At 40.9% G+C, this 13967-nt stretch overlaps 1 protein-coding gene across 1 annotated transcript in view; it reads right to left on the bottom strand.

Annotated features, from left to right (window-relative positions):
• The window catches only part of LOC128046312 (maltase-glucoamylase-like), a 189023-nt gene that overhangs the window by 164914 nt on the left and 10142 nt on the right, over positions 1 to 13967 (bottom strand). Inside the window, exons 3-7 of the mRNA XM_052638415.1 lie at positions 8233 to 8353; positions 7010 to 7119; positions 6014 to 6165; positions 4985 to 5156; positions 1677 to 1776 (exon numbers count right to left, since the gene is read on the bottom strand). Coding sequence (XP_052494375.1) covers positions 1677 to 1776; positions 4985 to 5156; positions 6014 to 6165; positions 7010 to 7119; positions 8233 to 8353 — 655 coding nt within the window. The remainder of the gene's footprint in view (positions 1 to 1676; positions 1777 to 4984; positions 5157 to 6013; positions 6166 to 7009; positions 7120 to 8232; positions 8354 to 13967) is intronic.

The raw sequence follows: 13967 nt of genomic DNA, 5'->3' as shown, positions 1-13967 counted from the left end.
CCTGTGTGCAGCGGAGCAATGGAAATGCAGACAGAAAGAACAGACTCACAGACTCAGTGGGAGGAGAGGGTGGACGAACAGAGTAGCATTGAAATGAATACATTACCACAGGTGGAATAGAGAGCTAGTGGGAATTTGCTGTATGATGCAGGGAGCTCAACCTGGTGCTCTGTGGCTACTTAGAGGGGAGGGATGGAGTGGGTGGTGGGAGAGAGGTTCAAGGGGGTGGGGACATGTACACCTATGGCTGATTCACATTGATGGATGGCAGAAACCAACACAACATTGTAAAGCAATTATCCTCCAATTAAAAGGAATACATTTTTAAAAATCAGTCTGGCCAGGCTTAGAGGGAAAGGTCACAGGATCCTAGATACACTAAGCCACCTTTCAGCCACCGGAAACTGCATTTGCATTACCTCATTCTATTCTTTGACTATCAGGTAGCTTAGAATCATCTAAGATTCAATTAAGTATCTTAGAATCATCTTGTATCACTCGAGTTATTCTCAAACAATCTGGTAAAAAAAAAAAAATCAGAGCCTAATTTTTCAAATTTCTGATTCTTTGCAAACTGATGCTTTTGTAAAATAACACAAAAATTAAACACTAGAAAAAAGGTTCATGCATGCACTTGGATGCTATAGCAATGTTTACTTTCAGTTTCTATATTTGTCTTACTGTAGACCTGAAACAGTCTGTGAACCTTCCATGAACCACACTTTGAGTGGCCTTGATCTAATCTCCTGAGTCTCAGTCGAGAAGACGGTGGGGATCAATATCCTATGCTGATCATCAACTCTGGGATTCTGACACAACTGCTCTTCCCCTACAGTGACTGAATCACAGCCCTGGGATTATATGTGATGGTGCAAGTAGAAAAATAGTTAAGAATCATTGATCTGGTCTAAAGCCTTCAAAGATAAGGGAGTGAGCTACTTTCTGGAATCCTATGATATTACCATGAGATCTTAAACTGTCTGAAAATATTCTGCATGGCCTTCCACACTCACCCCACTTTACCTTGCTACCCTTGGTGTCTCAATGCAACATTCACTGCTCAGTTGTATCTCCTTGGTTAGGCTCAGCTATTAGAACAACTGGACTTCCCAGGTGGTTCAACGTTAAAGAATTCACCTGCCAATGCAGGACATTCAAGACATGCAGGTTTGATCCATGAGGTGGGAAGAAACCCTGGGGTAGGCAATGGCAACCCACTCCAATATTCTTGCCTGGAAAATCCCATGGATGAATAAGCCTGCTGGGCTACAGTTTATGGGGTCACAAAGAGCCGGACACAGAGTATGCACACACTAGAAGAATTACCTGTTTTTTACCAAAGCTGATACTAACCCCTGTACTGGATGGATGTCTGAGGAAGGAGAAAGATAAATTGGTAGAAACTGCCTCAGAATAGCTTATAATAAAGGTAAGCTGCTTTAACTCAGAAATAGGAAATTTTCCAACAGAGGCAAACAGATGGAAGAAAATCATAAGCTAGGAGAGGACACTCAACTCATGGCCACCACGGGTCAACAAGTAATGAAATAGGGATGATCCAATCCGAGAACATATGAAATCCTAAAGGGCGCCATTCCTTTATCATGATGCTGTCAGAAAGGGACTGAAAGTCATTCCTGAGTACTTTTTTCATGAATATTCCTTTAGTCTTTTACCCATGGCATTGCTGTTCAGCAGAAACACTCCAAAGGACAATCCACTAGCATCTTCAAGGCATAGGAAGAATGTCTGTGCACCATACAAGTTAGTTCCATCCTGCAGAGAGACAATTTAAAATCAAAAATTTACAAATAAGCCCCACGTCGCCAGAAATAGCTTAGGAAATCAGTATTAATCATGCAAGAAATGGACAAAAGAACTTGTGGTCAAAGAAGACACAGATTTCTAATACAAGGTCTATATTGATGTTGATGTTAATCAAATGAATTAGTATTTTCTTATACTAATGAGTCAGCTGTGAGAGCTTATGATGTGTTAAGATGTAGAAGAACAGGAGTTTTGAAACTGTAGTTCATAAAAGCTCTTCTCTACAGGTATCAAAAACAAACTTACGGTTACCGAAGGGGAAACTTGGCAGGGTGGAGAGGGATAAATCAGGAGCTTGGGATGAACATACACACATTACTATCTATAAGATAGATAACCAAAAAGGATCTACAGGGAATCTACTCAATATTTTGTGATAATCTATATGAGAAAAGAATGGATATATGTATATGCATAATTAAATCACTTTTTTGTACACCAGAAACTAACACAACATTGTAAATCAACTGTACTCCAATAATTTTTTTGAAAAAAGCAGCCCTCAAACAGGCTTGACCTTGACTCAAAGAGGTTTGACCTAACCCCACCTGCAAAAACTCCATCAAGTCCTTATATAAATCAGTTCAGTTCAGTTCAGTCACTCAGTCATGTCCAACTCTTTGTGACCCCATGGATAGCAGCACGCCAGGCCTTCCCGTCCATCACCAGCTCCTGGAGTTTACCCAAACTCATGTCCATTGAATCGGTGATGCCATCCAACCATCTCATCCTCTGTCGTATATAAATCAGGCACCATTTAATTTGCAACTAGATGGAGATATATTTAAGATATCTGGTCTTCTAGTCTTTACAAGAGTAAACATTAGAACTTGAGCTGGGCTTCTAGACTTGAGAACAGTAGTTCTCAACCTGGGCCACATTCCACCTCAATTAAAACAGAATCTCTGGAGACAGAAGCAGGCAGCTATAGTTTGTTGAATTTCCTGGGGTGTTTCCAAAGTGTAATCATGTTTGAGAATCACTGCTCTGGGACAGTACGTCTCAAAATTTGGCATGCATAAAAATTCCAAAGGAATTTAATTTAAGTGTGGGTTCTGATTTAGTAGTTAGAAGAGAGAGCTGAGAGCCCAAATTTCTCGTGTGGTGTTTCCTGTACTGCATACTTCAAGCAGCAAGGATCTTAGGCTCCTTATTAAACAAGCATCAGCAGCCATATCCCAGAGGACCTGCTCTGAATCAACACCTGTCCTGTTTTTCTGATAGGATGTGGTATGGTAAGGAGCATGGGCCAGGGGTTAGATCTTATCTCTGTTCCTTAGAAACTATTTTTTGTTGTTGTGTTTGTTGTTTAGTAGCTAAGTCATGTCTGACTCTTTTGCGACCCCATGGACTGTAGGTTCCTCTGTCCAAGGGATTTCCCAGGCAAGAATACTGGAGGGGGTAGTCATTTCCTTCTCCAGGGGATCGTCCTGATTCAGGGATGGAACCCATATCTCCTGCACTGGCAGGCAGATTCTTTACCACTGAGCTACTGGGCAAGCTCTTGTTTGGGTTTCGGTTTTTTTTTTTACATTGTGCTTTTTATCTGGCTTCTCTAAACCTCAGTTTCTTTTTCTGTTAGATGGAGTAAAATAAACTTATTTTTTCAGAGTTCTTTTGGTAAATAGAGATAATGTATTTTTTAAAGTCATTTAATAAATTATTCCTCTAATTTCCTTTCATCCAATCACTAGTTCTGCCTAATCAGGAAAGTTGCTGAACAAAATCTGAATGTAGTATTGCTGAGCCTAGAAAATATCTCTACTTTGAATTTTAGCAGTAAAAACAAAACAGAGAAAAAATAAAATAATTAACAACAATGAAACTTTATTCCTTCTATTCTCTCACTGCCCCAAACATTCTTCAAGGAAAGAATGATTAATACAGAATTTTAGTTGACATTTTATCCTATTTTGCTGACAAACCTGGTAAGTTGGTGATTTGTAAAGGTCAACCTAAAATGTGGTGAGCAGAACCAACATATTGTGCAGAATCAATATTGGTTTTTTCCACAACTGGTTAGTTCAAAAGGAAAATAAAATAAAAGTAGTTGGTATTTATTGAGCACTTTCTATGTGGAAGACACTCTTATAGAGACTCTATATGTATCTGTTCATTTAATCACCATCACAACCCTATGAAGTAAGTATACCACCCCCATTTTATGAATGGGGCTCTAAAGATACAGAGGGGAAACCTGCCCAGAACCTCATAACTGGTGAGTGCTGTTGTTATTGTTCAGCCACCAAATCATGTCTAACTCTTTGTGACCCCAGGGACTGCAGCACATCAGGCCTCCTGTCCCTCACCATCTCCTGGAGTCTGCCCAAGTTCATGTCCATTGAATCGGATATGCCATCCAGCCATCTCATCCTCTGTTGCCCTCTTCTGCTACTGGTGAGTAGCAGCACCAGAATTCAGATCCGGTAGCCTCACCCTAGCAGCTTATTCCTAACTGTTATACTGTACTGCGTGCACGTCTCTTCATGACTAATAGATGGGGAAACAATGGAAACAGTGACAGACTTTATTTGGGGAGGCTCCAAAATCACTGCAGATGGTGACTGCAGCTATGAAATTAAAAGCCGCTTGCTTCTTGGAAGAAAAGTTATGACCAACCTAGACAGCATATTAAAAAGCAGAAACATCATTTTGCTGACAAAGGTCCATCTAATCAAAGCTACAGTTTTTCCAGTGGTCATGTATGGATGTGAGAGTTGGACCATAAAGAAAGCTGAGCACTGAAGAATGAACTGTGGTGTTGGAGAAGACTCTCGAGAGTCCCTTGGACTGCAAGAAGATCAAACCTGTCCATCCTAAAGGAAATCAAACCTGAATATTCATTGGAAGGACTAATGCTGAACCTGAAGTGAAGAACTGACTCATTTGAAAAGACCCTGATGCTGGAAAAGATTGAAGGCAGGAAGAGAAGGGGACGACACAGGATGAGATGGTTGGATGGCATCACTGCCTCGATGGAAATGAGTTTGAGCAAGCTCCAGGAGCTGGTGATGGACAGGGAAGCCTGGTGTGATGCAGTCCATGGAGTCGCAAAGAGACGGACACAACTGAGCGACTGAACCGAACTGTACTGCTAGGAGTGACCTCATGAAGAGGCTATGATATTCAGTGAAGGGGGGCCCATCTGAAAGCTTACCCCATTGGGGGTGGTGTCCCTGGCAAATATGGGCCAGGTCTTCCAGTTCATGTCATGCCGGTACTGCTGGTGCACGTGTTCTCCCAGCCCATAAACGTTGGCACTAGGGAGTCGGATGGAGAGTTGCAGGAACTGGTGAGCAAACAGCAGGGGCCCAACGCTGGAGTCAAACCTGGACACAGGTAGAAAACATGGGTCAGGTGGGCAAGTGGTGTGGAGAGAATGCAGCTGCTTAGAAAATTGTTCTTACAGCTCAAAGACTCAGTGTGCTGTGCTCTGCTCAGTCGCTCTGCTGTGTCCACCTCTCTGTGACCCCATGGACTATAATCCACCAGGCTCCTCTGCCCATGGGACTGTCCAGGCAAGAATACTGGAGTGGGCGGCCATTTCCTTCTCTAGGAGATCTTCCTGACCCAGGGACGGGACCCAGGGATCTCCTGCATTGGAGACTGGATTGGATCTCCTGCATTGGATTATTTACCACTAATGCCACCTGGGAAGCCTCCAAAGACTCGATGCTCCCTGTTTAATCGGCTCCATTTGCCCCCCTGTGATATTTTCCAACGGATAACAAGAAAGAGATCAGGTACCATTTGGCACATTTCTTAGATTCGTCCCCCTAATACTCTATTATGTGATCAGATTATTCTTACATTATTGTAGATGCTCTACAGAGAGCTACTGGTGCATAGGTGTTAGAAAGATGGAAGGGAAAAAAGGGACAATAAAGAGGAAAAATGACCTAATGGAAGGAAGAAAAAGAAAAAGGACACAGCCCAGTGCCTGGCCTATAATAAATGCTTAGTCATAACAGAGGAGGAGGAGGAGAAAGAGAAATAGTGGAGCAGGAAGAAAGAAAGAGGCAGAAAGGCAGCGAAAAGTATGCATTTGAAGGTGGAGAGTTTGGTCACCATCAGTGAGCTTACAATCGTCTAGATTATTATAGAAAGGCATTCTTTTTCAGGTTTGCAAACCTCCCTCCTCCATAACCTTCATACTCAGCTCTCTAGGTAAGTTTCCAAAACTTACAGAACACGATTGTTGCTCGTTCTGATCACTTTGATGCCAAACGGCTGTTGGGAGACCTCAACTTTATATGTCAAGGAAGAGGCAGCATTTCCTGTGAAGGGTTGCACGTGTTCATGGGGTACTTCGTATCTGTTCTGGTTTTGGTCAGTTAACTGTCCAGAGAGGTTAGCAAAAATAAGTCAAAATGGAAACATCTCTACTTTTTCTAAAACAGAAGCATGCCTACCAACACCATGCTTCCTAACACCTATGCTCCTGGCACTGGAATCTGGGCAGCAGATTACATCCTAATCTGAAATTACGTCACCCAATTCAGATGTTTAACGCTTGGACATAAGTTAGTCTTTGGGTAGAAACATACACTGTAAGTCTGCAGACATGACTTATCTCAAGAATTTTCAAAGCTGTGATCATTCTTTTCTTCCCCTCCCTACCACATTTCACATGGTATCAAGGGAAAATGCAAGAAAGCCAAAACTCACCAGTGAACCCTATAATATATATCTGGGAACTTATCACACTGAAGGAAGGCAATAGGTACCTTCAACATACAGGTGCTAAGTAAGAAAATGACAGTAAAGAAAAATATTCTACTAGCAAATTTTTCTCTTTTGTAGTAACTGCAGTCCTCAGGAAGGGAACAAGAACTTCTCAAAAATTTTTCTAAATAAGCAGGTATCATCTGATACCACTTATATGTGGAACCTAAAATATGACACAAAAAAATGTATTTATGAAAGAAAAAGACATAGAAAACAAACTTATGGTTACCAAACGGGAAAGGGGGTTGAGGAGGGATAAACTAGGAATTTGGGATTAGCAAACAAAATCTACAATACATAACATATTAACATATATATAATACATAACAAAACTATAATATATAACATAAATGTTTAAGAACAAGGTCATACTGTAGAGCACAGGGAACTATATTCAATATCTTGTAATAAACTGTAATAGAAAATAATATGAAAAATATAAATAAACTACAACCTTAAAGTGGAAACGGTTAGATGTCTGGTATTCTGCTGTGAGAAGGACATTGTTGACATCATTTCCAAACAGAGATGAAGAAGACAACCTTTCCAGCTGGGCTGTGAATCCTAACATGAAAAGTAAGAGAGTTTTTAGAGCCAGCTGTGTAAATTCACAAACAGCCACATACAAGTAACCTTTATGTCAAAGGGGCTGGCGAAAAGCCTTTGCTTCCCATAAGAAGAGGAGACACAAATGTGGACCTCATCATGCACGCATACCACACTGGACCAGATTCTGAAGCTAGGTATTGCTGCTACTTTATTCAAAAGCTATGCCTCTCTCCTCCAAAATCTGAACAGAAACACCCCTCTCCTTCCATCAGCCCATCAGTCACTCCTACACCCTTTACACTCTCAGTCCTCGAGGCGTTCATATCCATTATTCCCTCTCTGTTGTCTCCATGTTACATCACAGGTGATCGTAGGCACTAACGCCATCTCCTTAGTTAGGTGACACACCAGATGAGAGTCCAGACCTTATTAGAAAAGTCCATCGGGCCAAGAGGCCCTGGAGGAAGAGCATGCTCTTCCTTTATGCTAAGAGCCTCCCCCAAGTGGTCAACTTCTGTTATCCCCAGAATGTTCATTATTATGGCTGCATTTTACGATGGGAGAAAAGAAGGGGGGATGTTTAGTCCATGAACAGTGACACTGACTAGCTAACTTTAATAAAACGTTGATAAAATTGGAATTGCTTCCATATCATTAAAATTGCATTGTATTAGAGTTGTTGGTAGTCTCAGAGGTGGCTGAGTCAAAAACTCTCTCTTTAAAAGTTAGAAACGGGGAATGAAGAGATCACGATGTATAGACAAGGTTGCATAAGGAAATGGCAACCCACTCCAGTATTCTTGCTTGAAAAATCCCATGGACAGAGGAGTGTGGGGGGCTACAGTCCAAGGGGTCACAAAGAGTCAGACCCAACTGAGTGCACTCACACACACATAAGGACAAAGACAGGAACAGGACATGTGACCCAACTCTTAAGACAGAGAGTGATCTTTTCCCTTGATGCCAAAATAGATTCCAGTCCATGCTTGAGAGCACTGCCCATCCTATCACAGGCACTGCGGCCGTGCAGAGCAACACCCTGCCTGCTGGTACAGCTCTCTACTGCAGTGTACAGAGCCACCCTCCAGAGGACCTGGAGTTCTTTCTTCAGGGCTCAGTTCGGCTTACCTGCATTTGTGTTCACGAGGTCGCCCCCTACTTGATAGCCATGATTCTTAGAATAGTAGCACCAGGGCTTACTTATGGTTCCCTGAGGACTCCAGCAACAGCCACGCTGGTCACAGGTAGCCTGAAACAAGAGATCAGTCAGAGTAACTCCATTCATTGATAAATATGATTGGAGCCTGTGGTCTCATGAACCTTGTTTTACAAATAAGTAACCTGATAGTCAGAGGAATTGTGCTGCAGCCCAGTCAAAGCAGTGTTTGCCCTCAAAACTCATTTTTCTGGCTAACATCTTTCTTTGTTATTGTTATCATATAACAGTATATGATTGCAGTGCATTCTATACCTCTCATCAGATTAAAACTGATAAATTTATTTAAAGATTCTAAACTACAATATAGCTATATCACCAGTAAGCCAAAATGACAAATACAGCTTCATTAATTTTGGTTTTGGCTTTTTAAAAAAAGACTTGGCAATTAACTTTATTCAGAAGCTTTGAAATCAAAGTAAATTTGCTTTGACTTTTAAATGTGTATATTATAAATTTGTATACTTAGTATACATGACATATATGCATATGTATTATGTATATTTGTAAAAATATATATACATTTTTATATATAGTCTCTCAGTTCATCCCAAGGCAGAAAGCTACTGTTCCATGAAACCCAAATAGATTCTAATTCTTATTTTAAAAAGTTACATGCCTTTAACTATAATTAATGACTCAATTACATGGATACTACCGGCTACCCAGGTGGCACTAGTGGTGAAGAGCCCTCCTGCCAACAAAAGAAACAAGAGAGATGTGACTTTGATCCCTAGGTGGGGAAGGTCCCCTGGAGAAGGAAATGGCAACCCACTCCAGTGTTCTTACCTGGAGAATCCCACGAACAGAGGAGCCTGGTGGCTACAGTCCATGGGGTCACAGAGAGTAGGACATGACTGAAGTGACTCAGCCTGCATGCACGTGGATAACTAAAATGAATACAATCTCTTTCTCATGTCAACTAATCTGGAAGAAGCCGTCAAATTAAATACAACAAAATGCAAAGAAAGTGCTCCTCTTGAAGAGTAATAATAAAATATTATAGCAAAAATAAGTTGTAGCTTCCAAGATCAGATTACGGAAAGTCTCCTGTCTTCCTCCCTGTCTTTCCCTTGTTCTGTCGGAGCCCTCCCTCTGGGGGAAGTGAGGTGCTGCACTGCAGTGTGACCCACATGGTGAGGAACCGAGGGAGGCCTCTGGGCAACACCCGGCAAGGCACTCAGGCCCTCAGCCCAACCACGCTTGAGCAGCTGAATTCTGCTAATGATTACAGTAATCACAACACTCTCCCTTGAAAAGAATCATCCCTCCGTCCCAGCAGACACCTCGATCACAGTGTGTCAGAAGCCTGTTGGCCAAGAGCACCCAGATACACGAAGGCCAGATTTCTGACCATAGAAACTGTGAGGAAATAATGTTTGCTGCGCCAAGCCATTATTTTGGAGATAATTTCTTCCACAGCAACAGATAATGAACACACCCTGCTGCATTATTTTATTTTATTTTTTTTAAATTCATTTTATTTTATTTTTAATATTAAAATCTTTAATTCTTACATGAAGAACGTCGGGCCACAGAATTCAAAATTCACAGGGGTGAAGTGATTTGCCAAAGCTCACTTAGTTAGCTATTGAGAAGGCAAGGATCAAAATTTAGTTCTCTTGCTCTCTGTTTGTTTGTTTCTATAGTCTGGGTTAAGTATCTGCTGAACAAATGACCAACCTAGATAGCATATTCAGAAGCAGAGACATTACTTTGCCAACTAAGGTCCATCTAATCAAGGCTATGGTTTTTCCTGTGGTCATGTATGGATGTGAGAGTTGGACTGTGAAGAAGGCTGAGCGCCAAAGAATTGATGCTTTTGAACTGTGGTGTTGGAGAAGACTCCTGAGAGTCCCTTGGACTGCAAGGAGATCCAACCAGTCCATTCTGAAGGAGATCAGCCCTGGGATTTCTTTGGAAGGACTGATGCTAAAGCTGAAACTCCAGTACTTTGGCCACCTCATGCGAAGAGTTGACTCATTGGAAAAGACTCTGATGCTGGGAGGGATTGGGGGCAGGAGGAGAAGGGGACGACTGTCGGGAGCCACCACGGGAGATCCCACCCATGACAAGGTCATGTGGAAGAGAACTGTTAAGCAAGACTTCAGGACTCAAAGGGCTCCCTAGGCTTTTTTGAGCATCTACCCCAAAACCAGAATCTGTCTGTTCTACTACTTCATGACTTTCACCAACTCCTCTGACATTAACAGGAGGCTATTCCTGACTACCTTTCTCTGGAGAAAATCAACTTAGGGCTATAGCTAATAAGTCTCTTGGACATGAGAAAAATATTTCAAATCAAACCCCTCTGTTAGCATTCTAACTTGCAGGTATACCCAGACTCTTGCAGCTACTCTTGAGGCTACTCTTGCAGCCTCCCAACTATGAGAGGCACGGAAAGCCTAAAACATAGAGCCTTTCAAAGAGTTAAAAGTTATTAGAGTAGTGCTGGCATAGGATTTCATTATTGGGCCAATGCTTGTTGCTAAGTTCCCATATCTCTTATCCACTGTGCACCTGGAAATGCATTAGTTAACATAGTTGGAAAGTAAGAAAAACAAGTGTAGCCTTGAAATTAACCACATCAGACTTTTGAGCTAATTGGTTCTTTCTTGTAACTCACTGCCCCTTTGCTCCCTGAGAAATGTAACTTGTTTAATACTTTCTGAGGCTGACATAGATTAGAAATATAAGAAAAAACACTTTGAGGGAAAATAAGTTTTCTGGTTGAGCAGCCTTTATCAAAAGAGGGTCATAAAATGTTCACAGGTCTCCAAGGCCAGAAGATAATGTACACAATATTGTTTTTGGAAAAGGTTTGCAGAAAAAAATCCTGGTTTCGATAAAGACAAAACAGATGTAATGTTTGGGCTGACTCTGTATGACTTTGCATCTTTCATTTCCCTCTATGTATAAGACAAGGTATAAAAGTACCTTTTAAAAATAAAGCTATTGGGCCTTGCTCGAAGAAGCTTGGTCACCCCGTGTTTTTCTTTTTTTCTCTTTTTTTTCTCTCTTACTTTCTTTTTCAGGCTGATCCCTTGGAACATAGAGGCTCCCTGCGTTCATTTATCTGCCCGGGCTTCTAAGACCTGAACGGGAAGACGTTCTGCGTCTTCACTCCCTCGGGAGACCGGGAAGGCACCTGTGGCCTCCGTGAACAGGGCGAACTTCTTGTCTCAGAGTTTTATTGACTCTCTATGTAAACCAAGGAATACCAGCCTCTTTCTCTCCTCCATTTTCTTATCTACAATATTCTTTCCTTATCTCTCTCTAAATCATCCACCGACACTGTTTTTCCTTCAGGTTCCCCTGGATCCTGCGGGGGCTGGATCCCGGCAGACAACAGAGGATGAGATGGCTGGATGGCATCACTGACTCGATGGAGGTGAGTCTGAGTGAACTCCGAGAGTTAGTGATGGACAGGGAGGCCTGGTGTGCTGCAATTCGTGGGGTGGCAAAGAGTCGGACATGACTGAGCAACTGAACTGAACTGAACATACTTTCAGGGGATGTGGGAATGCTTTACAAATGTAAGACACATAAAAATTGCTTAGATATATAAACAATTAGATTTAATCAAATGCTAATTTTTATGCTAATAACTGATATTAACGATCAAAAAATGGTGTCCATCTGTGGCTTCTATTGCTATGGAATCAGGCTTCATCGTGAACTCAACTAGTCCGCAGGTTTTGTTTTTTCTTTTCAAAACCCATTCAGATGAAACTTCAGTATAACAGGAAAAGAGAAAGGTGTTGAAAAGAGTGTTAAGTAGAATGATTTCAGGATGCTCCCTGGAGCTTAATAATCTCTTCATTGAACTGGAAAGGGCAAAGATCAAAGAGTGGCCCAGGCAGAAGGAGAAGTGTTGGCTGCCTGGAAACCCCAAGCCCTGCAGCTGAGCTAAGCAGTGATGGGAAGCAGTGTGGGAAGAAGCAGAGCCCAGGCACACAGACAAGAGAGTAAAGAGTATGTGAAATATCGGAAATGAGTTGCAGAGAAAAGCTATGAAAAAGACAATATGAACAGGATCGAAGGCACACAAAAAGAATCAGACCTAAACCCAAGACAAAAAACAACCCTTGAAGTCGAACCTGAGAATTAAAATTTAAGAGAAACTGCCAAAATAATATAGGGTGTAGCATTTCCAATACAGTACTGAGGGGAAAAATTCTCAATGCAAAAAATAAGGAAAGAAAACATGTATATGGGAGTGAAGGTGAGTGGGGAGCAGTATGTGAAAAAAAAGAACAAGTGGAAAACACGAAATGAGACTGTAGTTTTTCAGGTCAATTGCTATATGGCTTAAATAATTAACTTAGAAAACAAAGATGAACTGATTACATTTACAGAAATACATTCAGCTGAAGCTGCTTATAGACAGCACTCCCAAAATTTAAGCTTACAAAAGCACAGAAAATGGGGGAAACAGTTATGTGAGAAGAATACTAACCAAACACCAGAACTATAGTAATAGCTGACAAGTAGACTTTAAGTAAATATTCATTATTAGGGAGACACAGAGTCACTATATGAAGATGAAAACTCACCAGGAGGATATGACATCTCGAATCTGATATGCAGCTGATAATAAAGACTCTAAGCATTTACAGGAAAAAAAAATTTAAAGAATCAAAACGGAAACCCGAAAAAGATATTAATTATATCATGGACTAGTTTTAAAGAACTCCCTCAGTAATTGATAGATAAAGTAGACAGAAAAGTAAAGCTACTTTTCTCTTCGCTTAATAGATGCATACAGGCTCCTACACTAAGACAGAGGGAAACACTGGGCTGAACTCGGAGATGGTGAGAAACCAGATGCTGAAGACACTCTTTATGACCTAGTCGAGCTCTGTTCCACCTGAGCCTTTCTCCTCTACCCCTCAGTCCTTCTTAACATCTACAGAGAGGAAAAGAAACAAAAAAGCAAGTATTTAGCATCATAGTCAAACTTGAAAGAAAAAGGAAACCTAGCATCCAGTCTTATCCATGAATGTAAAAACCTAAACGAGCACACAGCTTTAACAACAGAAATCAGCCACGTATTAAATAAAGAGCGGGTGGTGCTTCTCCCAGAAACACAAGAATCGTTCAACACTAGGAAACCCACTGTATAATTTGTCATAACTTATTAAAGAAAGTACACAATACAACCCTTTAAATTGATCAGCTATTCAAGATAAAATTCTTGGCAAACCGAGAATAAAAGTAAGTTTCTTAGTTGGATAATGGGTATCTACCTAAAACCTATAATAAGCATCTCGCTAAATGTGAAATGTTAGAAACATTCCCTTTTTCCTTTAAAATCAGAAAAAAAGTGTAGATGACCCATATCTATGACTTATTATAATTAAATATGTATAGGAGGTCCTAACACTACAAGACTAATAAGAAAATAAAATTTGCTGTATAACTCAGGGAACTCAGACTGGGGCTTTGTGACAACAGAGAAGGGTGGGAAGTGGGAGGGAGGTCAAAAGGGAGAGGCTATATCTATATCTATGGTTGATTCATGTTGATATATGGCAGAAACCAACACAATATTGTAAAGCAATTATCCTTCAATTAAAAATAAATGTTTTTAAAAATATATAAATTAATTTTCTAAAAATTGTAAAACAAAAAGGATGAAGCTAAG

The sequence above is a fragment of the Budorcas taxicolor genome, chromosome 4, assembly GCF_023091745.1.
Source record: "Budorcas taxicolor isolate Tak-1 chromosome 4, Takin1.1, whole genome shotgun sequence".
Taxonomy (NCBI): Eukaryota; Metazoa; Chordata; class Mammalia; order Artiodactyla; family Bovidae; genus Budorcas; species Budorcas taxicolor.
Note: the sequence above shows the minus strand (reverse complement) of the source record. Positions and strands in the feature narration are given on the sequence as shown.